Genomic DNA, 24,430 nt, shown 5'->3' on the forward strand with positions numbered 1-24,430 from the left:
AGGTGCTGAAAAGATCACTGGGGGGCGGCATGGGTTGCAGGGCGTAGCGGGGCAGGGGGATGTAGGCGCCTGTGCTGTTTGTGAAGCCGCCTGAGGCTGCCTCTGCTCCCGGGGCTCCTCCCTCACAGAGGTCTCTGTGCTGGGCAAAGGTGGCCACTGGGACCTCAGCCTTGCCTCCGCCTGCCTTCCCCGGGGATCCCCCGCTCTCCCCGCTGTAGGATCTGGAGACAGAGCAGCCGCCTTCCCTGTGTTTATACTTCGGGGGGCTTTGTTTGTTTTGGTTTCTGTATTGTTGCCCTGGCTGCTTGGCTTGGATGCACTTCAGTGCTTCTGTAGGCACTGGGCTATAACCTAAGGCCTTCTTCACGCGGGTGTGTCCGCCTTCTTTAATTAGACTGGGGTGGCCTGGGACTTCCCCTGGGAAAAGGCCTTCGCCCTCCCCTTCTGTTTGGTCTCCTTTGTTCCTCTCCTTCTCCGCCCGCCCCTCAGTCCACCAGGAGCTGCATCGCAGCCGCCTCTGTCTACACCATAATCTGTACCTCCAAGGCGTCCCAGCTGAAGACGATGACACAGACACAGACACACACACACACACATACACACACTCAGCGTGTCTCATCGTCGCCGCTGGGAGGAAGTAGGAGAAGCCGGATGAATCCTCTGAGCTCATCGGGACAGGAATTCCCCCGTAGCAGTGGCCTGGGTGGGCCTGCAGGGATCTGCTTCACACAGGCTGCTCCTTTGTTCTCTCAGTGCCGCTTAACTCCGCCTGCTCGTGGGACCTCCGCACAGGGAGCCTGTCTCAGCTTCGCCCGGCTCCTCCTGTGGTGGCAGGGCCTTCGCCGAGTGAGTCATTCCACCTTTATGTGTTATAAAATCTGTCGAAGGAATGATAGCGTCAGAGCTCTCACAGGGGCGTCACGAAGATCAAACAGCAGAGCCCCAGAAACTGTGAGTTCTTAACACAGCCTCCGCCTCCTTTCATGAACTCTGCCTTCTGCTTGGTCTTGCTGATGGCCCCTTAACTGGGGGCCTCAGGCAGACGGATTCCCCAGGTCCTTGGAAGTCTGTGAATGGCAAATGCCCGGGCTAAAGCTCAGAGAGAGAGAGAGAGAGAGAGATCTCCCATCTGCTGGCTCACTCCTTATGTGGCTGCAACAGCCAGCGCTGAGCCAGGCTAAAACCTGGAGCTTCATCTGGATTTCACACTTCGTTGGCCTGGGCTCAGGCACTTGGGCCGTCTTCCGCTGCTTTTCCCGGGCTGGGGAGCTGGAGCAGAAGTGGAGCAGCTGGGACAAGATCCAGCACCCGTTTGGGATGTGGGCATTGTAGGTGGTGGCTTTACTTGCTGCGCCATGACCCTGGCCCCCAATCTGCATCCTCAGGAAGATGGATTGGGAAGGACTTGGGGAGACCTTGTGAGGTGCAGGAGCTTGGCCAGCAATGGGCAGCCCTGGCCCCATGGGCAGAGCTCAGGTGGGCCTGGGGTGGGGGCTCATGGCGACGCTGATTTGGCAGACTTAGCCCTGCTTTCCCGGCACCCCTGGCCACACTGGATGGGCTTCCGGTTTTCTTCCTTAGCTATTTCTTAGGCCGTAGTGACTGAGGCGGCTGTGCCAAGCTGACAGCCAAGTGCGGCTGCGAGCCCATAGGCACCTTTTCCTGGGTTTTGGAAGGATGAATATAGCCCGGGGCTGCCACACTCATCCAGCAAAATGTAGAGAGGATTTTGTCTCCCAGCCACCTCCTTACAGGCCACACTCCCCGTCGTGCGCGCGCGCACACACACACACACAATGGTATAGCAACTCTGGAAAAACCTAAGGAAGCTCCCGTTGGCTCAGGGTACAGGGCTGAGCCCACTGCAGGGTGCGAGTGGGTGGCCTCCTGCAGCAGCTGAGGTCGCTGGGCTGCAGGGTTCTTTCCAGAGCCATTGAACACACGCAGGTGAGCGAGTCAGGGAGGTCTCTGGCCCTCTGCTCACGCTGCACTCAGACTCCCTGCGTGCTTTGCTTCTGCTCTGTCCTGCCTGTCTGGACTGCACAGCGTCTCTGTGCGGTGCCCAGCACAGTGTGTGACTGACACGTACTTAAGTATAAGTTCAGGGCGGTTGTATTAGACTTTGCCCAAAGCCCTCTACAAGGCTGATTCTTGGGCTTTGATGAGTTGTTTGATATAATCAGTAGGAAAAGCAAGGGGTCTGCTTCCTAAAAAGGCCAGGAACTTAATAGCTAGTGCGTTTATTAGTAACGAAACTCTGATGCGTTAGGTTTGACTGCCTCCTAGCCTGTGGCCGTCCAAGGCTGACCCCGCTCTGCCCTGAGAAGGTGGCAGGCCATAAATGGAACGTAACCTGCAGTGGTGCCCAAGTTGCTGCTTCTGGGCATAGCAGAGTCCTGAGCGGCTCGGTCTCCCTGCCATCTCCAGGAGGAGCCACGCTGGCACCAGCTCAGCAGGGAGCCTCCAGGGGGGCTCTGCCGAGAGCTGTCCTTGAGTCGGAAAGGGAATTCCTTGGCGACAGCGCCTGCTGGGAGGACCTGGTAGCACGTTGGCACTTCCCGCTGTGCCACTCGCCCATTTGGAACAAGAGCTGAAAGGGACCTGACAAGGGGATGCCGCTGGGGGGAATGGGCAGCGGGACAGCCTCCGTCCTGGGGAGAACGGCACCTCCACACATCACTTCTGGGGTTCCTGACTCACCCGCCTTCTTGCAGGCAAACCTCAGAGCCTTTGGAGGCCCGTGGCTTTTCCCAGAGCGGCTCGGCTTGGGCCTCCAGGTTTGGTTGGTGGGTTTTGGATTAAATAGGACCTGATCATCCTGCCGATGGGGCCTTCCACCCCGTGCTCCCCAGGGGGAGCGGGAACTGTTCAGACTGTCCGATTCCTTCCCGCGCTGCGTACCTTGTTCCTCCTTCTGTGGAGTCCAGCCCAGCCCATCCCACCCCTTCTTAGGGCCAAGCCTCGTGCTTGGTCTCTTGGAAACCATGGCTACCGTCTTGGAAGCTCCTATGCCAGAGCTGTGCACTCACACCTGCACGCTCTCCAGCACGTGTCCCCAGAAGCAGGACAGCAGTCTCCGCCTGCTCAGAGCTGCTACAAGGAGAAGGTTCAGAGACCCAGCCCCTAGGGGATCCTCTCCCGAGCCGGGTAGCAGTGGTGTCTGCTGGGAGTCCGGGCTGTGGTCTATACCCGGCTTCCTTCTGCTCCCTGCCTCTCCCCCATCTCACTGTCACTCCGACGGCTGCTGGCGGAGGTGGTATCTTTCGGCGTGCGCCAGCTTTTTTTCCTTCTCTTTGCCTTGACATGTTTGTCCTCCTTGCTCTGGCGCTACCTTTTAAAGCCCCGAGTTGGGAGTCCAGGGAGCTACAGTGATTAACTGCAGGAGCCCAGGGGAAGAATCCCACAGCCTTAGATGGTGAAGTTCCCATGGCTTCCCTGCCCGGGGCTGCCTCCCCCATGAAGGAGAGGCCTCTGTCTCTCGGGCTGGCCCTGGAGGAGGGAGGAGAGGGAGCAGGCCGGCCTGTCCTCAGCTTCTCCTTGGCTCCGACCACCCCCCACTCCCCCACCCGCTCCCACTTGAAAAGGATTGCCCTCTGGTGAGAGGCATCTTGCTAATTTGGAACAGCTGGTGGGGGTGGGGTGGAGCAACTGGGAGGGGGCTCACCCTGGCCAACTTCTGCAGAAGCAAACGTAGGAGAAATAGCATGTGAGACCCGCGGTGGCTTGGCTCAGCTGGGTGAGGATGCCCCTTGAGCCCCTCCTCGGCTCCCTCTGAGTCCCTGGGTATTGTGGTGGGAGGAGTTAGGAGGCTGCACCCAGGGAGTTGGATTTTAGCCTTGGTACACCTATGCCCTACCCAAGTTCCGTAGGCTCAGCACGGGGCCGAGGTGGGACGTCGGCGCCATCTTGCAGCGCGTGGTTGGATATGTCTGGCTTTTCAGGTCCCCGCTCTTGCTCGGTCGGCCTCCTTGGGAGCCAGGGTCAGACGGTAGCCTGGGGTGTCTGCGCCACCTGTCTGGTCTCCCAGCCCCTTCCTCCTCCTTCAGGCCACTCCCCTATTCATGCTGTACTGGGAGCTTGGCTGAGCGTCCCAGATCCTGCCTTTTGTTTTCCATCCTCAGGAATCTTCTCCTACGCCTCCCCTTCTCTGTTACGGCTCCTCACCTCTGGGTCCACACCGTGAGAAATTTGCCTCTGCTTCAAGCCGAGTTAGATGCTGCATAAATCCATGGGTTAGCCAGGCGAGCTCCAGATGGCCTTGGGAGAAGGTAAATTGACTCTGTGTGCCTCAGGCTTATCATCCAGGACCCCAGGGACACAGAAGGGCTCTGTGCTGCTACCAGCCGGGTGGCCCCACACAGCCCGGCTTGCACATCCTGCTCTTTCTGCTATTAGAGCCAGTGGGCCTGGGGCAGAGCTGATTGCTTGTAGAAATAGAATCGCAGGTAAGGAGAACTAAATCCCATCCAATTACGCCGTCCCCGGAGGGCTGGTAAAAGAGCATGAGAGACAGGTTAGAGTGTGGGGTAGGGATGTAGACGGACCCCAAAGATTAAAGCCGGGGGCTTGGGAATGAGGTGTGGAGAGAAACGAGAGGAAGCAGTTTCGTGCTTCAGAAATAAAATAATACGGAAAAAGTCCTTTCCTGCCACTTCTGCAGCCCTCCTCGCCACCACGGCCGCCACGCCGCGGCTCTCCCAGGTGTCTCCTCCAAGGCGTCGCAGTAATGGTGCGATGCTAGGAGGGGTGGTGGTTAGAATGGAGGGAGGTTCCCTTGCCTCTTCCTCTCTGCTCCTCGGCCAGCCCCACTGCACCCCCAGCCCTTTCAGTCCACCAATGTCAGGGCTCACAGAATGGCAGGGGCTGGGGATGGAGCGAGTGCCGGAGGAATGGTGCCACTCCTAACCGGTGCACCTGGCAGCTGGAGCCCTGCCTGGGACTTCCGTACTCTTCCTCCCTTTGGAGACGGGAGCAGAGAAGGGAGGCACCGTCACAGATTCCACATGTTGGGCAGGTGCTGGGGCTGGGGCTAGGACAGAGAGGAGATCCCACCTTTCTGCTCACTCGGAAGACAAATCCATAGTGCCCTCCCCTGAAAGGCTCTGTCAACAGTGGCCAGCTGGGCTGAGTCAGCCCTCACCTGCCCTTTTTCTGCCTCCACAATGGGCCTGCGGCCGCCACCAAGAATCCAAGCCTATCTAAATAGGTGCTCTTTATATATAGCTCGTGGTTCCTGGAAGCTTGCGCTACCTCGGCCTTCCGAAACACGCCTGTGTGTCTTTGTCGTCTTACGTATTCCCAAGTCACGAGTGGCCGTTTAGCTTGAGTTCATACTGGGAAGAGAAGCCCCGGTTCTCTGGAGCGCTGATGGGCTGGTAGCTGGTGTCTTGCTCTCAGCCCACTCCCAGCTGTCCACGACTGCCCACCGTGTCCCCCGGGTCCTCCCACAGGGGCTGGGGCGCTGATGGCAGTCAGCTTGACAGGGTTAGAAATGAGGCCTGCTCTGCTCTTGACCTCAAGGTGCTGCCAAGGCTGATTTCTGTCCCAAGACCTGATTTTTTCCAGCAAGTCTTTATCAGCTAACCGGGGCTGTCAGTTAGGCCTTTGACCTCTCCTGAGGCGGCAAAAGAGAGTCGGCAGCATCTCCAGGCTCGCGTCCCCGTGGGGTTGTTGTCCCTATACTTTCTCAGCCGCACTGGAACGGGGGAGATACTCAGCTATCACAGGAGATGGGAAGAACTAGACCGGTCTGTGGGATTTGCTCTGCAACACTGCCCTAACTTTATCTGTTTCTGGTTGATACGCCCGTTGGTGGTGGGAGGGTTATTTTGTTTTGTTTTGCAGAGGGAGCTGGAATTAGATGGGGAGAGAGGGACAACAAAGTCCCCACATGTCTTTTGGATTGCAGCCAGCTGCTTCTGCAAGGTCACTCTCTCTTCCACACTGTTTAGTGATTGACGTCCTAGAGCGCATTTGTCAAATCAGGACATTTTCAGCTTTGGGGTCTGTGTGTGTGCGTGTGCGTGTGCGTGTGTACACATGACAGAATGTGTGTGTACGAGTATCATAGCCTCATGGGCTGGTGACTTTTTATTTATTTATTTAAAGATTTATTTATTTGAAAGGCAGAGTAACAAGAGAGGCAGAGAGAGAGAGGTCTTCCACCCACTGCTTCACTCCCCAAATGGTCACAATGGCTGGAGCTGCACCGATCCAAAGCCAGGAGCCAGGAGCTTCCTCCAGGTCTCCCAGGCAGGTGCAAGGGCCCAAGAACTTTGGCCGTCCTCTACTGCTTTCCCAGACCATAGCAGAGAGCTGGATCGGAAGAGAAGCAGCCAGGACTCGAACCGGCACTCATATGGGATGCCGGCACTGCAGGGGGCATCTCTACCCACTACACCACAGCGCTGGCCCCGGGCTGGTGACTTCTGTTCTCTTGGTCTTCTCCAGCTGACATGGCCTGGAGCCCAGTTCATGTTTTCTTATTGCTTGGATTTTCAGCTAGGAGAGTGGACAAGGCAGAGGGCGTGGCGCCTCTGATCACCCCTACCTCCTCTGCCAGAGCCACTCCCACGAGCCAAGTGACAGGGCTGTGGAGACAGGCTGTGTCCAGGGAGACCCAACCTTCCTTTCGGTGGCCCTTCAGCCTCTGAACCTTGCACGCAGGCCCCTGTTGCTGGCCAGGGGTCCTCACCACCCTGACTACCATCTGAAAGTCGTGCACCTGTACCCTTCGCCCCCGCTCCCTGGGGAGGGGAATTGGATGAGCGCCCTCTGCACACGTGGAGGAAATGGGCCCCTCCAGCATGCCCTAGGGGTTGTCCCCCATGAGCCTGGAGCCCTGGTGGCACTGCTGCCCACAGGAGGTGGTCCTCTCCCTGAGGGGGAGCTGATTGAGCAGGAGCGTGGGAGGGAGGCTGCTGGCTGGGGGGAGCAGATGAGGTGAGCGTTGGCCCTTAGGGAGCCGCACAGAGGCGGGTCTGGCTCCGGAGTGACCAGGCCTCTGTGGCCCAGGGCCACACCTTCCCAGACTCCTCACCCACTCGGCTCGGCCGGAAGCTCCGTTTTCTGGCTATCCACTCTTTTCGTTCCTGAGAAAGTTGTGGTGGCTAAGTTTTTTTTTTTTTTTAAGCTGTTTTAGGGGGTTGGGAAAGGAAAACTCTAAAAGTAAAATAATAAAAAACAGCCCACTGTGCCATGACAGGCACATAAATAGCTTCCCCCGTAGCCAGGCCGCACACTCACTTTGCCATAGCAACCTAGAACGAGTGTTTATAACAGCCTGTCGACCGGCTGGAAAACAGCAGCTGCCGCGGTCTGCAACCCTTCTCGGGCAGCTGCCCTGGCCTTGGCCCTGGCCTGGGGGCAGTGGGTGGGCGCTCCCTGGAATGGTGAGGGGGTGGGGGATGAATGGGCGGGGCTGGCCCTCTGCTGGGGGTGGGGGGGGATGGCAGACTTGCAGGGGCCGGGCAGTAATATCTGGGGAGCTGTGAGTGAGCTGTGAGTGTCGGGTTTCTATGCTCCCTCACTTGTGTGCTGCCTCTCCTCCTTCTGAGCTCCCTGAACCTGAACGGGGCCTGGGTGTCCCTGCGATCCTCGCGAGGCAGCCGGCTTTAACTTCCTGAAGCACTCGGGCTTCTGCCGCGGTCTGTTCCGTGACCGCCTCTCCCATGTGTTTGCCCAGACTGGCAGGCGGGCTGTCCTTGGGAAGCACTGGGGTCCCCCTGGGGAGGCAGGGACCAGCCTCCAGGAGGGTGGAGGGAGAGGGAAGAGGGGAGGGGAGAAGCACGGAGAGCTTGCTGTGCCTTCCGCCTGCAGCCCGGACGGGGTGCTTGCTGCTGGGCTGGGCTCCGTCCTGGGCTTGGAGAGCCTCACGGGGCTGAGCGCAGAAATGCTGAGCTCTGATCTGCAGTGCTGGCAAAGCGGGAGACCAGGAGCGTAGGCTCCTCTTGTTTAGGAACCTGTAGGCAGGCCCATCCCCAGGCCTCTTGGGGCTTTCACCAGCCCTGCAGGAGATGCCCACTCTGATGCCCCCTGCAGGTGCAAGGGAGCATGACCAGCCCCCTTTCTAGAGCCCTGGGCTGGGGCTGGCATTGTGGCACGATGGGTTAAGCCACCACCTCTGACACTGGCAATCCGTATCAGAGCACCAGTTCTAGTCCTGGCTGCTCTACTTCTGATCCAGCTCTCTGCTACTGCCCCTGGGAAGGCAGCAGACGACAGCTCAAGTGCTTGAGTGCCTGCCACCCACGTAGGAGACCCAGATGGGATTCCTGGCTCCTGACTTCAGCCTGGCCCAACTTCTGTTGTTGCAGACACTTGGGGAGTGAACCAGCAGGTGGAAGATCTCTGCCTGCCCTCTGCTCCTTTCTCTGTCACTCTACCTTTCAAATAACTGAGTACATCTAGAATTAAAAAAAAAAAAAAAAAAGCCATGGGCTGGCACCGAGGCTCCTGTCTGTGGAGTGTGTCCCAGGAGGAGGCCCTGTGGGCAGAGAGGTGATGAGCTATTAGGGAGTGGCCCTGGCCCTCGCCCTCAGTGAACACCAGCTTCTCAGCGTGGAGCCCTTGCTCGTTTTCTGTGATGTCCAGGAAAGTCAGGCTGAGCAAAGCCTGGAACAGGCAGAAGTGGGGAGGGGTCTCTGTCCTTTGACAGGTGAGCCTGTCATGGAGTCAGAACAGTCATGGGCGCGGCCAGGTGGGATGGCCAGGTGTGACAGCCTGTGTAGGCTGGTGTTTTCCTGCCTCCTGTCCTGCTGAGCCCCTGGGGACAGAGCAGCTGCCTGGGCCCTCCCTGGTGGGGGATGAGCTGTGGCCTCCCGGGGCTGAGGTCTGGGAGCAAGCAGGTCCTGCCTCCCACAGCCAGGGGAGAGTGACCCTCCTCTCGCTCTCCCGGAGCAGGACACAACTCCTCTGAAATTTGTTTCTAAAAATAACCCAGGATGCCGTCCAGCTGCTAAAAAGCCCCTTTGTTCCCTTGGAACCGAAATGTGGAAAAACCACAGCCGCCCCAAGAAAGGCAATCTGTGTAGTCTGAGGGCGTGCCCACATGGAGGGCGCGCGCCGCTGCCCAGGCTGGGCGTCCTGTCTGTGGCCCGTGGCTTCCTGTCCCAGTTCCGAGCAGAGAGGAGCTGATGCCCTCGCTGGCCCTCCTCCTGAGCTCTGCCCCCCATTGGGCCAGGGGGCTGGGGGAGCCTGCCAGCGCCCCTCGCATGAAGCGCCCACTGCCACCTGAAGTCAGCTCCTGGCCTCACCCTGTCCGACTGTCTGAGCTTTGCCTGCTGTGAGCACCCCACGTCCCCTCTGAGTCACAGGACGATTCAGTGGTGACCCACGCCAGGGTGACTCAGAGAATTTGGAAGAGGGTGCCTTCCCCGAGGCCCTGGGCCGCAGGGACTGCCCATGTCATCTTGATGACATCGACGCTGTCCTAGGACGGAGACCCGGGGGTGACGTCGCCCTCCGGGGACCAGTTCCTGCTTCCTCCCCTACTCATGCCATGGAGCTTCCTGGGTCTCTGACGTGGGCTGGATCTTTTTTTTTTTTTTTTTTTAAAGATTTTTCTATTTACTTGAAAGGTAGTTGCAGAGGGAGGGAGGGAGAAAGAGAGAGAATCTTCCATCTGCTGTGAGAGAGGGAGAGGGAGAGAGAGAGAGAGAGACAGAGAGAATCTTCCATCTGCTGTTTCACTCCCCAAAAGGCTACAGTGACTGGAGCTATTGGAGCTGGGCCAAGCTGAAGCCAGGAGCCAGGAGTTCACCCAGGTCTCTCATGTGAGTGCAGGGGCCCTAGGACTTGGCCGTCCTCCGCTGCTTCCCCAGGAGCATTAGCAGGGAGCTGGATTCCTAGCGGAGCAGCCAGGACTTAAACCGGCGCCGTGGGCTGCGGCTTAACCCGCGGCGCTGGCCCCCGCGGGCTGGATCTTGCCAGGCCGTATGGGCAAGGGCTGGCTGGCAGACTTGCGTGTGCCCTCTGAGGGCTTGTCCTTCTCCCTGCCTCCTGCAGGCGTCTGGTCACGGCTGATGAGCCCTGCAGCTGCTGTCACAGCGTGTCGTCGACACTGTGGAGCTGTCAGCCTCGTGTCACGTTTCCTTTTTGCTTTCTTGATCCTCAGGTGCAGAGCAAGTGCCATTGTGTGAGGCCCTTCCTTTGCCTCCTGTTTCTGTTCCCTTCTCTGCCCGTGGACAGCAGGCTAGTAGTGCTACTGATTGCAATGCGTCCTTTAAAATCCACGGCACTGCTTTAAATGCATGTGTGTGTTTTGTTTTTTTTTTTTTTTGACAGGTAGATGCGTGCTTTTTTTGACAGGTAGAGTTATAGACAGTGAGAGAGAGAGACTGAGAGAAAGGTCTTCCTTCCGTTGGTTCACTCCCCAAATGGACGCCACGGCCAGAGCTGCACCGATCCAAAGCCAGGAGCCGGGTCCTTCCTCCCGGTCTCCCGTGTGGGTGCAGGGACCCAAGCACTTGGGCCATCCTCCACTGCCTTCCCAGGCCACAGCAGAGAGCTGGACTGTGTCGTTCCCCGTCTTCGTGGAGGAACGACACAGAACCCTGCGTTGTTCTTTCGTCTGCTCGGCCCTCCCGGGTTTGCTGCTGGTTCTTCCCGGGTTGGCTACTGTCCCTTCCACCTCCGTGGAAGGACGGTTCCCCCTGGCCACTTTCCCCACTTCCGCGGGGGAGCGGCACACCGCCAGCCGGCTCTCTCGGGGGCTGCACAGGTGTTCCTTCAGATAGATGTTCCTGGTGCATGTTGTCTCTCTCCTCCTTTATAGTCCTCTTCCACCAATCCCAACTCTGCTACCCACACGCCGAGTACGCTGCTCTCCTCCAATCAGGAGCAGCTCCTGCAGCTTGTCAAGTTGGTGAAAGGCAGCTGTGTAGAAGCTGTTTCCTCCTCTCCCAGCGCCATATTGTGGGAGAGCAGATGCATAGAATAAGTCTTAATTCCAGTAACTTAGTCTAGTCCGGGTTGCTCCCCACAGACTGGAAGAGGAGCAACCGGGAGTAGTACCTGGTGCCCCAACCCGGACTAGAACCCGGGGTGCCAGCGCCCCAGGCGGAGGATTAGCCAAGTGAGCCACGGCGCCGGCCTGATGCATGTGTCTTTAATTGATATAAATACTAGCCAGTTTTCCGCCACTAGGCACTGTGTTCTTGAGATCACAGTACTATCACGTGTGCGTCGACTCTTGTTTCTAACTGTTGCATGATATCGCGTGCTATCTAGCTCCGTGTTTTACCTGTCCAGCACGGGGAAAGTGCATCCCCGGGGGCTTCCGACTTCCTGTCACCCCAAAGAGTGCACAGTGAGCATCCTTGCCCCGCTCCTTTTCGGGCCCTGTGCAAGCGTTTCTTTGAGGATCGCATACAGGAGTGGGTCGCTGGGTCAAGGGTGTGCATAGGCTTGACCTACCGGGGAGTACCAGGTGGCTGTGGGGCGGGGCGATGCAGTCGGGATCCCCGCGGCCCAGGGGTTCAGCGTGACCCATTTTCTCCGGCTGGATGCTTTGATTCTGGTACTACATCTCTGCTGCTGAACTGAAGCTGCCCTCAGGGTCGCAGACTTGGGGGGGGGGGGAGGGAAGGAGCCTCCTGCCTGGGAACCACCTGCTAGCAGGAAGCAGCCTGCCCTTTTCTGTATGTAAGAAACATGTGCCTGGAGCCGGTGCTGTGGTGCAGCGGGTTAACGCCCTGGCCTGCAGTGCCCGCATCCCATATGGGCGCTGGTTCAAGTCCTGGCTGCTCCACTTCCAATCCATCTCTTTGCGATGGCCTGGGAAAGCAGTAGAAGATGGCCCAAGTCCTTGGGCCCCTGCACCCATGTGGGAGACCAGGAAGAAGCTCCTGGCTCCTGGCTTCGGATTGGCTCAGCTCTAGCCGTTGCAGCCATCTGGGGAGTGAACCAGCAGATGGAAGACCTCTCTCTCTCTGCCTCTCTCTGTAACTCTGTCTTTCAAATAAATAAAATGAATCTTTAAAAACAAAAAAGCAAGTGCCCACCCAGAGACTCGCGTGTAGGAACCAGCTGAGCATCAGCACCCCGTTCCCGGGCCAGGCCCCAGCGCGCCATCCTGTGGTCAGGGCACGGGCCTGGCTTGGGTGCCGCAGCCCCCACTTGGCTTCCTGGCGAGGGTGTGGCTGCTGAACGATGATGACAAACGATGCCACCCACCTCCTGAACTTTCGCCAACGCACTGAGCCTCTGACCTTCTTCCCATGCCTGCACAGGGCCCCGTGGCCTGGAGAAGGGCGTGTGCTCTGCTCTGCTGCCAGCCAGCAGGCTGGGAGGAGCAGTCAGGGCGAGGCAGGCACGGTGGGGGCGGGCAAGAGCCGGGGGCCGCAGTGAGGGTGGCTGCTCTGCCCGAGTGACGGGAATCGGCCAGGGTGGCTCTGGGAAACAAGGGGTCTGTAATGAGGGGAGTGGAGCGACCCCTGTGTGGGGCTCCTGCCTCCCGTGAGAGGGGCCGGCCAGGGAAGGCTCAGGCCGGGCAGCCAGAGTGTAAACCACCCCAGGTGATGCACAGGAAATAGCCCTGCTGGAGTAGGGGCGAGCACCTGGGGCACACAGGGTTGCAAGGCCAGGGCTGCGAGGTGAGAGTGGAGGAAACGCTCACCCCCTCTCCCAGGCTCTCCTGCTGGGGTCAGTGCAGAGCTTAGTACCTCTGGCTGGGGGTGGGGGGACGAGAGAGGGGAGGGTGTGTGCCCTGATCACCCGGGTCTAGCTCTGCTCCCACCTGGGTGGTTCCCTGACCTATTGCAGAGCCTTTTAGGGGTCAAGTGCGAAGGGCCCGTGGGGTTATGTGGGCCCTCCCATCAAGGTGTAGGAAGCAAATACGCGGCTTGGTTTCCATCTTCCTGCAACGCTGTTTCTTGTACTGGAGGCAGGCCAGCTTGGGATTTGGGCGAGGGCACAAATCCTCTCTCTGAACCTGTCTGCCCCTGCTATACCGGGAATGTGGGGTGGGCGTTGTGGTGCAGTGGGTTAAACCTCTGCTCGGGACACCCTCGTCCCATGTCAGAGGGGCAGCTTGAGTCCCAGTTCCCCTGCTTCCCACTTGCTCCCTGCTGACGCACCCTGGAAGGCAGCAGACTTGGGCTCAGGTGCTTGGGTCCCTACCACCCATGTGGGAGGCCTGGGTGGGGTTCCAGGCGCCTGATTTTGGCCTGGTCCAGCCCTGGCTCTGGTGGACATTTGGGGAGTGAACCACTGAATGGAAGAACTCTCACCTTTTCTCTTTCTCTCTGTCCTCTGCCTTTCAAGTAGAAGAAAATAAGTAAATTTTTTTTTTGACAGGCAGAGTTAGTGAGAGACAGAAAAGTCTTCCTTCCATTGGTTCACCCCCCAAATGGCCACTACAGCTGGCGCGCTGCGCCGATCCGAAGCCAGGAGCCAGGTGCTTCCTGCTGGTCTCCCGTGCGGGTGCAGGGCCCAAGCACTTGGGCCATCCTCCACTGCCTCCCCAGGTGCATGAGCAGGGAGCTGGATGAGAAGGAGAGCAGCTGGGGCTCAGATCCACGCTCATGGGTGCTGATGTCACAGGCAGCGGCTTAACCCCACTGCACCACAACACTGGCCCCAAACTTTTTTTTAAAGTGAGAACGTTCTTCTAGGGTTGGTCATTGGTGAGGATTCAGTGAAATGGGACAAGTGTTCAGAATGTTCATGGAAAACTTATGTGTGAATTAAAAAAAAAAAATTCTTAAATAAACTTAGCTTTTACTTCCATTTTGCCATGAACCTTTTGAAATACCCTCATCTATGCAATAATGATGACAGGTTTTGCACTTGGACCAACGAGTATGTTGGGTAGTAACACACACACACACACAAACACACACACAATTTCTAGTTTTTACATCAAGTGCCTACTGTGGCACCTGGCGCATAGTGGGTGCTCAGCACAACAGGCCTCACATCCCACCCCTCTGCATGGAGGGAGAGGTAGGACTTCTGGAGAGGAGCGAGGCTCTGGATGAGAAACGAGGCGAGAAGTGTGCCGAGGGCCCGACCCTCGCTCCGCGTTGCAAGGTGCTGGGTCTCCCTCCCCAAGGTCTCCCTGCCACTCTCACCTCCTCCCCGGCGGTGGCCAGCGTGTCCTCTGAGTGCTGCCAGTCTGCTCCTGGGCAGAGGCCCTCAGCGCCAGGAGCACAGGGCAGGGTGGGACTGAGCGGCCCCCGCCTGCAGCCCAGCCCGGAGGCCAGGGCTGACCGGAGCCACTTAGTATTCCAGGCAGGTCTGTCTGCGGCGCTGCACCAGCCTGCAGCCCTCGGCCCGGCCCCCCCTGTTGCCGTCTCCTGTGCCTCCCACCACAGTCAGTAGGTGCCGGTGGAGGGGGAGATCTGTGGCGTGGGCTCCGCTCCCGACGTCAGCTGTGCCTGCGTCTGCTACAGGGAGATGCCCTTTGCTTCTCCCCGGCTGAGGACCAGTGTCCTCCTTAGCACCCTGGGGAGCATCCATGAGCAAGGGACTCCTTGGACAGAACTGCAGGGACAGGGTCACACAGTCGATGACTTGCTGGCACAGGGCGTGACGCTCTAGTCTAGGGAGCCCAGCTGCAGGTTGGGCTGTCGGGAAGGGCAGGGTCTGGGTCGTGGGCATCTCGGGAGTGGATGAAAGGGGCACGGGGGCGGTTCTGCTCTCCCGGGTCCAGGACTGGCGTAGCTGATTCCGAGAGAGAAAGAGGAGGGGCAAGAGCTGGCTCCTCCTCACAGTGGGGGTAGGAATCTCCCGTGCCCTAGAGGTGCCAGCATCGGAAAGGGCCTCTTAGGTGTTTGTCAGAGAACGCAGGGGTCCAGACTCAGGAGAGGAGTGAAGCGGCACACGGACGGCATGGGGCAGTCACAGCCGCTGACTTGCCAAAGACCAGCCCACTTTTTTTTTTTTTTAAGATATATTTGTTTATTTGAAAGAGTGACAGAGAGAGAGGGGTCTTCCATTCACTGGTTCACTCCCCAGATGGCCACAACTGCCGGGACTGTGCCAGGCCAAAGCCAGGAGCCGGGAGCTGCTTCCGGGTCTCCCACACGGGTGCAGGGGTCCAAATGCTTGGGCCATCTTCCACTGCTTTCCCAGAAGCATTAACACGGAGCGAGATTGGAAGTGGAGCAACCGGCACTCAACAGCGCCTGCATGGGATGCGGGTGCTGCTGGCTGCGGCTTTCCCCACTGTGCAACAAGACCAGGCCCCCAAGACCAGACCACTTTTGATCTCCGTGGAGCTGTTTTCCCCTGTAACGTGGGGGTCCCCGCAGTCCTCCCTAGAATTCACACGGCATTGCCTTCCCACGCCGTCTGGGGTGACATCTCTCAACTTTGGAAGGAAAACCTTAAAATGGGCTTGTGGGCAGACAGCGTCACGTGGGGACGCAGTGGGAGAGCTTGCTGCTCCCTCCTCTCCTCGCTGGGCTGGCAAAATGCTAGAAACAGGGAGTGAGCACATACCTCGCCCGCCCGGAACGCCCAGGCCGAGGGACTGACCCGGCCTGGTGTTCCCCGGCATCCAGCCTGGCCTGGCTCGGGCAGCGGCGCCGCCGTGAGTGTCTGCGGATTGCTCTTGGGCAGTTGCCTAATAAGGTCAGGGGCCAGGCGAGCCGGCAGTGGCGGGGGATGCACATCCAGCTGGGCTCAGAGCAGCGCGCAGGGAAGCCTGGGCAGTGACGGGGACTCCTGCAGAGCCCACCCTGCGCCCAGCCCGGCCATGCGCCGACCCTGCTGTGTGTGCCGGCCTACTGTGTGTGGGCCCCTGCATCAGCCCGGAGCTGCCACATTCCTCGTGTCTCCGCGTGTGGAGCCCCACACGTTCTCATCTTACGTGACTTTCCCGTCGCCAGCCTTTGTGCGTGGAGGACCCTCTCCCCTCTGGTGGCCAGAGGGACCCAGACCCTGTCAGTTCTTTTCCTCTAGTGACCCAGTGGTGACTGTGAACGAATCTGCCTTGGGATTTTTCCCCTTCCTGGAGGGGGGTGGAGGGGAGGGAGTGGGAGCTGCCCCGGCTGAGACACGCACGGACCGTCCTCTGCTTGTAGGTAACAGCGGCTGGAGAGCAGGCCAAGCTTTGTCCCCGCCCTTGAGCGTCCTGAGCCGGACCCTGGGCACCTTTCGTCAGAGAGTCCCCAGCCCCATTTCTGTCGGTAGCCTCATTCAGCGAAGGCTGGGGCTCCTCTTCCCCCTGCATTCTAGCTGGGAGGACCTGAGCCGCAGGGAGGCGAGTGTTCACTTAAGAGGTGCCCAGGAGGCGGTGGACCCAGCTCTGATGCGCTCCTGGACCATGAACAAAAGAAGCTTAAATGAGTGCCCACTGTGTGCAGGCTCTCCTCCAGGCACAGGGCACAGAGCAGCCAGCGAGAGAGGTCAAACCTCCTGGGCTCCCGGAGCAGCTGTTGGAGGGGGCAGGGACTGAGAAAGCGCAGGGTTTGGCCTCCCAGTTTTAGACTCTTCCGGCTTTGTCCCAGCATCCTCTCTGAAGGTGAAAGAGCTCTACTTAGGGGTTGGGAGGGGTTTCCTGCTGCTGTAGCCTCCCCTCCCCCTGCCCCCACGCACACACCCTAACAGGCTTGAAGGAGAGACTAGAACATCTGTGGCCCTTGTCCACGGGAACGTGTTCCGAGGCCCCCAGAGAGAGAAAGCCTGAGAGCTCACGGAAGACAGAGCCCTGTTTTTTTCTATCCATCTGATCTATGATAAAGTTTAATTTATAAATTAGGCAAGAGGTTAACAGGAGTGACTATTAATTTAAAGAAAGAACAGTTATATCGATACGCGGTAATAAAGTCATATGACTGTGGTCTCTCTCTCTCAAAATACCTTAAACTCTACTCCTGCTTCCCTGCATAGCTAGGACTGCACAAATAAGGGGACCGCCTGCTGCCTGGTCCCGTGCCAGCCTGCACGCAGGGGGTCAGGCCTCTGCCTTGCCTCCTTTTCAGACCTCGTCCCCCAGGACTCCCCATGGCCTGCGAAAAGAGAGTGTGATGTTTCGAAACAGGTGAATCCTGCTTACTTCCCTTCTGTAAACCAGAGTAGTGCCAAGCATCCATGGCAGGGGGAGGCGGCAGGCGGCACCTGGGAGAGGAAGGGCTGTGACACCCGCCATCCCATTGCATGCAGTGGAGTCACAGGGGCTTGGACACCTGTGGCTGATAAAGGACTCGAGTCCTTATCTGATGGTCCTGGTGTCTCCCGGCTCGCCTGGCATCTTGAATAGAGGGCGGCCGAGCTGAGGTCCTTGCCACCCCTGCTGACTGAACTCGGGTCGGGGGCCGGGCCCTGGAATCTGGTGCTGCTCCGGGAGGAGCCCTTCCTCATCTGAACGCAGGTGTGTGGCAACGGCTCCTGCAGGACACGCGCTGGCCACTCTGGGAAGCTGAGAACAGGACTCAGGAGCAGAACTCCCCCTTCAGCCCTCGATACCTGCACGTAGCCCCGGCCCCACACCCTGCTGCGGGAGGGGGAACCCAGGCAGCTCCAGCCATCGCCTCTCTCCCAGGTGTCTGAACCGAGACCTCTGGGGCTCACTCACAGGCAGGCAGACTGCCTGGTCCTGCCGCGGGCAGTGCCGGGGCCCCTCTGCCCTATCTGAATCGGTTGCCATCTTATCCCTTCCACCCGGAGAAACGTCCACACGCACGGGCTTCCAGTGCACTATCTCTCCTGCTCACAGGGCCTTCGGTCCCCTCCAATTAAAAGAAGAGGGGCCCGCCCTGCGCTGCCAACTGCTAAAGAGCTTTACTCCGCCCTTCCCCCCAGAGCCTCGGGACCAAAGCTCGGTGCCTGCCCCGCTGGCAGCCGGAACAGGCTGCAGAACATCTGTGCAGCCGGCGCGGCTTCCCGGGGGCCCTGGAGGGTTCAGGCATCTCTCGGGCCATCTTGCTGGTGTGTGGATGTGTGCGTTGGGAATGGGGAAGGACGTGGGGCGTCGGGGAGGGCAGCAGGCCGCAGGCCACTGGCCAGCCCGCTGGGGCCTGGACTCCTTTCTCTGATCTCCGTTTACAGGTAAGATCAGACTAAAGCTTCCTGGGACAGGTCTCTCCAGTCCACAGGGAGAGCACAGAGCTGTGGCCTTGTGGAGTTTGCGTTGCTTGGTTTGGGAGCCGTGGAGGCTGGGTGTCTGAAATAACTTACAGGCCTTGGAATTTCCCGGCTGCTGGGGTCTCCCAGGGAGGAGAGGGCCTCCCGTGAGTCAGGTGACTCAGCTGGGCCCCAGCTATCAGTCCAGCTCAGACACCAACTGTCACTGCAGCCCTCGTCCCGGCGTGGCTGCCTTCTGCCTGTGCAGTTTCTGGGTCCCTGTGGCCGCTCTGATCGTTTCTTTTTGTCCCCCTTTGAATCTTGATTCCAGAGACCCAGTCGTCCTCGGTATCCAGGGAGCCCTCCTCATCGTCCTCCTCCTCCTGCTGCCACTCTACCACCGCAGTTGCTGGGTGTTGCTAAGGTGGCCTCCATGGTAACGTGCACATCCTGTTTGTACCTCCATCTGGGCAAGTCAGTCTAAGCTAGGAACCTACCTACCCTGGTCAACCACTCCATCTCCACCTGGGGACCCCAATCATTGTGACACGACGTCCGGCTTCTACTCCGTTCCCCCACCTTCTTCCTCCTCTCAACTGCCAGCCTCACACAGAAGAGAAGATCTGGACTTGGCGTGGCTCCTCTGAAGCGTGTTGCACAAGATAGAGTTGGTCTGTTTCCCGACGGGGCCCCCAGAGAAGCAAGAAGGAGGAAGAAGCGGGAACAGGGGGACAGGAGACGCCCAACAGTTAAAGGGAACCCCGCTTCCGGTCTGGTAGAGGGGCGTGGTAACAGCCGGCAAAATGACGAACCCATCAGAACACGCCTTGCCGGCCAACTCGGTGGCTGAGACTCACGAAGGGGACTTTGGCTGCACACTCATGGACCTGAGGAAGCTCATGGAGCAGCGTTCGAGCGATGCGGTGACGCAGGTCAACGTGCAGTACGGAGGCGTGCAGAACCTCTGCAGTCGCCTGAGAACCTCCCCCGTGGAAGGTAGAGGCCGGGCAGGCTGGGCTGGAGGAGGGCGGGGAGGGCGGCGTCCGTGGGACGTGTTCCCGGCTCCCAGAGGGGACGCACGTCTGCAGGCCCGGCCGGTCTGGTGGGCAAAGCATGGTGTCTGAAGTGCTGGAAGGCTGTGCGGCCTGGAGGGGCCCCTGTGCTCCCACGCGCGGAGCTGAGGCGCTGTGGCGCTCTCCGAAGGTCTCTCGTCTCGCCGTTCCGTGTCCGTGTGCAGGAAGGAGGCGGGTTTACCTTACCGATGGTTGTGGTTCATTAGTAAGGCATCAGGTTCCTGTTCTGCGCCAGTCGCTGGGTACAGCAGTTTTAGGTGGAATTCTTACCCTCACGGTCTTGGAGGGTGATGGGGGCGGGGGGGGGGAGGGCACGAGTAAGTCCCTTGACGCCCAGGGTGGGCGCGTAGTGGTGCCCGCCGCATCTCCGGACACTCGGTGTTTGCTTTCAGGGAATTACCGGTGGGTTGGTTTGTTTGTTGTTGTTGTTGTTGTTGGTTTTTTTTGGTTTGTATTCCGCGCAGGCGCAGACGCGCTCGCCGCCAACGGCTGGGCCGCCGCGAGACCAAGCGCTGCCACGCGTCTCCTGGGCGCTGCCCGCCGCGCGCGGGGCGATACAGGCACTGCGGGCGCTGCTTCCTCGCCTTCCCGCTGCAGCACCCGCGCTTGAACCAGCCGCCGCCGCGACCCGAGCCACGCGCCACGCGAGCAACCGCCTGCCCGCGCGCCCGCGCTTGGAAGGAGCCGCGGCCTGGGGCGGGGCAGAAATAACTGGCCACGGAAGGGTTTTTTCCAGCTACACCTGAGGCACTTTTACTGCAGCTCTCCTTGGCCAGCGCCGCGGCTCACTAGGCTAATCCTCCGCCTAGCGGTGCTGGCACACCGGGTTCTAGTCCTGGTCGGGGCGCCGGATTCTGTCCCGGTTGCCCCTCTTCCAGGCCAGCTCTCTGCTGTGGCCCTGGAGTGCAGTGGAGGATGGCCCAAGTGCTTGGGCCCTGCACCCCATGGGAGACCAGGAGAAGCACCTGGCTCCTGGCTTCGGATCGGCGTAGCTCCCGCTGTAGCGGCCATTTGGGGGGTGAACCAATGGAAGGAAGACCTTTCTCTCTGTCTCTCTCTCTGTCTACTCTGCCTGTCAAAAAAAAAAGGAAGAAAAGAACCAAAGAACCAGCTCTCCTTAATCTAATCACAGCAGAGGATGAGACGTCCAGCCCCATGCCTGCCTGGCTCAGCCCAGCTGCCAGGTACAGCACGGCATTACCAAATTTCGCCTTGTGCACACGTAGGGAGAATGAGAGGGAAGTTCTCTCTCACTTCCGCTGATTCTGGCACCTGCGTGCAGTCTTGCTTGGCAAGCGAGAGGCAGCGGAGACCCTGCCCTTCGAGACCTGCAGCCTCTCGCCGGCTCCTGCTTCTGAGCCTTCCTTGGAGCCTAGCCTCTTCAGGATGAAAAAGAATTACTGTTCCCTCCCTATCTGTACAATGCCCGTGTCTTTGTCTTTCTTCCCTACCTAAGGGAGCATCCCTGTGTAGTCTCTCTACTTCTAGAATTCAGTTTCCTGTCTCCTAGGCTTTGCACTCAAATGCCAACTCCAGAATTCACCGGGTAGCTTCTCCCTCTAAAATAGTGTTGGTGATGCCGAGCTCGCGGAGTTACTGGAACCAAGTCACCCCGAGTGCGTCCGGTGCCTGCGCTTAGAAGAAGTGTCCCGTTCATTAGCTGTCTCAGGAAAGCAGGGTGTGTGTGTCTGCAGACATTCCCCAGAACTCACGCGCCTATGGGGTACAGTCTGCCGTTACGTCTGCAAAGCGGCTGCATGTGGACCTCATCCCCGTCTGTCTCCCACTGTCCTTCTCGGGGACAAACAGACTTGGTGAAGACGGCAAATGGTGGCTTGCTGTAGTGTGGCTCAGTCCCCGCCTTCTCTCTCTCTGATGCCCGTGTTTCAGGCATGGCCCGCTTCTCATCAGCCTGATTGTTCTGTTTGGTCACTTGTGTAGTGTAAGCGGCCTCGGAGGGAATCTGTTTTCCCGGAGACCGAGCCCCAGCACTTGACAAACGCCCGTCAGGATCTCAGCAGAGCCTTCCCCTCTCCGTACCCTGGGTCTCGCGGTTCTCGCCCCGAGCAGAACTCAGCTGCAGGCTGGGGAGCTCCTAACGGCGGGAGCCCGCCTGCCCTCCGCGTTTCCAGTTTTCCAGCTCCTTTCCCGTAGCCGCCTCGGGTCGCTTCCTGCCTGCCAGGGAACTTCCGATCCCGAAGGCCAGCAGGCAGGGCTGCTTCCTCTTAGCACTGGGCACGCAGTGTGGCAGGCATAGCTAATGCTTTCCTTCCTGGTCCCGGTGTCAGTCCCTCACGTGGAAGCCACCCCTTCTGGTGACGGGAGCCTCTCTCGCTACAGACCCAGGCTGCGACCACATCCCAAGACTCCCACCCCCGGCACGGCTGTCTGTGGCCACTCGCTGCTTCTGCGGGTCACATATATGTAGGTGTCCTGCATCGTTTTCACCTAAGGCTCATCCTGAGGCTCATCCTGGAGCTGGGGCAGCAGGGTGTTGGAAAACAGCATCTTTTTTACCCCCAGTGCCAACAGTGACTGCCGTGTGTGTGCGAATAATAAAGGGACAGGAGAAAGACACTGAGCAGCCAAGCCCCAGGCGTCTCCACACAGACAAGGGTGCTGCTGAGCTGGGCAGGCAGAGGAAGAGCAGCAGCGTCCAGGTGCTGATGCTATAAAAAGCAGCTGTGCTCAGAGGACCACGCCGAGGTGTCTGGCAGCGTGGCGTGACTCTGTCGCCCATGGGAGGCCCCTGCAGACACATGACGGGAATAAAGACTTCTCCCTGGTGCCTGAGGCCTGTGGGTTGGAAACCTAGGAGACGTGGGCCCGGGAAGGTTGGGTCCTGGAGTCTGACCCTTTGCCTTTATTCTCTGGACCGGAAGCATCTTCCCTGTAGATCGCAGTGTGGGTTTTACCATGGACGGTAGGGAACCGGTAACGTTTCTGACACTAACGAGGTTTTGTTTATCCAGATTTCCACAACTGGAAGGCAAGTGCCAGTTCATTCTCCTCCCACCCCCGTCTCTCTTCGGGGTGACAAGGTTTAAATGACTTGCCTAAGGTCTTTTATTTAAGATTTATTTATTTATTTGAAAGGCAGAGTTAGAGAGAGGCAGAGAGAAAGAGAGAGAGAGAGAGAGAGAGGTCTTCCATCTGCTGGTTCACTCCCCAATTGGCCGCAACGACTGGAGCTGTGCCCATCCGAAGCCAGGAGCCAGGAGCTTCTTCCAGGTCTCCCACATGGGTACAGGAGCCCAAGGACTTGGGCCATCTTCTAATGCTTTCCCAGGCCATAAGCAGAGAGCTGGATCGGAAGTGGAGCAGCCAGGACTCAAATTGGCACCCATATGGGATGGCGGCACTGCAGGCGGTGGCTTCACCTGCTACACCACAGTGCCAGCCCCATCGCCTGAGGCCTTACCACTGGGTAGGAGCTGACGATGGTTCACGTTTGCTGGCTCATAGTGCCCTTCTGTGAGGGTAGCAGCACAGGGATTCTCAGAAGCACAGGTCACGCTTGGCTGAGTTTGGTACAGTGGATAAGCTGCCACGTGGGGTGCTTAGACCCCGTGCAGGAGTGCCCGGGCTCCAAGTCTCAGCTCTGCTTCCAGTGCCAGCTTTGGTCTGCCCTAGCCTTGGCTGCTGCATGTATTTAGAGAGTGAACCAACAATTGGAAGATTGATCCCTCTCTCTGTGTGTCACTTTCTCTCTACCTTTCAAATAAATAAATAAAATTTTCAAAGCTTCTTTTACATTTTAGTGCCAGATAAAATGCCCCATTGTGACCCAGTGCTTGTGTGGCTCTCGTGTCCCTGAAAATACGTTGGTTATGGTTGGGGTAAGAGGAGTGGCCCCAGTGTAAAGACCTGGTTAGAATGAAGAAAGCCTGGGGCCCACGTTGTTGGCATAGCAAATAAAGCCACTGGCTGCTTCGCCAGCATCCCATATGGGCACCAATTGGTGTTCTGGCTGCTCCACTTCCAATCCAACTCCCTCCTGATGGCCTGGAAAAAGCAGTGGAGGAGGGCTCCTTCCACCCTCATGGGAGACCCTGATGAAGCTCCTGGCTTTGGCCTGGCTTGGCCTTGGCCAGTGCAGCCGTCTGGGGAGTGAACCAGCAGATGGGGGATCCCTCTCTCTCTGTAATTCTGCCTTTCAAATAAATAAATCTGGAAAAAGAGGGAAAAATAAAATCTTGGAGGTATTCAGCTGCCTCAATGTTCAGTAACGACCCAGAAAGAAGGCCGAGAGACAGAGAAAGAGATTTAGGGAAACAAGACAACGACGCAGGGGTGAGGCTGTGGCTCCTAAGCAGGCCATGTTGCCTTGGGTTTCTTGGGAGGGAAGATCAAGCATTCTGTCCCATCGGAAGCCTTCGCGTTGGCTTCTTCCCCGTTCCAGTGTCTTTACCCCCCTCCTCCTGTTGTCTCCTCCTTTCCCTGCCCCCAGTGCCATCCCCAACCCTGCTCTCCAGTCCCCCAGGACCAGGGAAGTTTGGTTGACACCAATTAGAACATAGCCTTTATTATTACTGTTATTATTAAGAGGCAGAAGGGCAGACACAGAGAGATCTTCCATCCACTGGTTCACTTCCCAAATGCCTGCAACTGCCAAGGCTGGGCCAGGCCAAAGCTGGGAGCCAGGAGCTCCGTCCAGGTCTTCCGCATGGGTGCCAAGGACCCAAGTACTTGAGCCATCACTTGCTGTCTCCCAGGGTGCCTGTTAGCAGGAGGCTGGAGCAGGGCAGGCTCCCAGGCACTCCCATATGGGTTGCGGGTGTCCTAAGACGCAGGTTGACGTCTGCACCATAATGCCTGCCCCTGTTGCTTGTCTTCAGAGCTGTTCCCCAGGGTGTCTTAAGGCTTTGTGAGCAGAACTCCTTGGTGCGTCTGGACTGAGTCACCTCTGGCTTAAGGGAAGGAAAGGAGAATGGTTGCCCTCCCTGTCAGTCTCCCTTGTGTGCAGGAAGAAGGGATGGTCTTAGGTAGGTGAGAGATTGCTCCTGTAGGTATTCTTTCTTCCCCATAAGACTTTTCCACGTTGGTCCTCTGCGGTGCTACACTTTAAGGAGGAAGAGTGATGTTTTCTGAGCAGAAGCTGGGCCAGCACTTGGGTAGTTCCAGGTCCAGACCAGAAAGGGCAGAGGAGGGGACTCTTCTTCCCAAAGGCTGCTTTGTGGAATTTGGATCCGAAGGGTGTCGATGGGACTTTCTAGTTCATGTTCCCTCTGTGCCTTTCTACTTCTGCTCTCTGCAGAGTTGAGGATGGGACCGTGGGGTACTGAGGGCTTCCACTTCCCCTTCAACAACTGTTTAATGCCCACTAGGTGCCTGGGACACGGGCTGGA

At 58.5% G+C, this 24,430-nt stretch overlaps 1 protein-coding gene across 4 annotated transcripts in view; it reads left to right on the top strand.

Moving 5' to 3' along the window:
• ATP2B4 (ATPase plasma membrane Ca2+ transporting 4) overlaps window positions 1–24,430 on the top strand; it is an 89,583-nt gene that overhangs the window by 29,807 nt on the left and 35,346 nt on the right. For all 4 annotated transcript variants that reach the window (XM_051821144.3, XM_089311332.1, XM_002717580.6 and 1 more), the window contains exon 2: window positions 18,341–19,005. In XM_051821144.3, coding sequence (XP_051677104.2) covers window positions 18,813–19,005 — 193 coding nt within the window. In that variant the 5' untranslated portion in view covers window positions 18,341–18,812. The remainder of the gene's footprint in view (window positions 1–18,340; window positions 19,006–24,430) is intronic.

Source organism: Oryctolagus cuniculus, chromosome 13, assembly GCF_051225735.1.
Source record: "Oryctolagus cuniculus isolate XC-2025 breed Fujian yellow rabbit chromosome 13, ASM5122573v1, whole genome shotgun sequence".
Lineage (NCBI taxonomy): Eukaryota > Metazoa > Chordata > Mammalia > Lagomorpha > Leporidae > Oryctolagus > Oryctolagus cuniculus.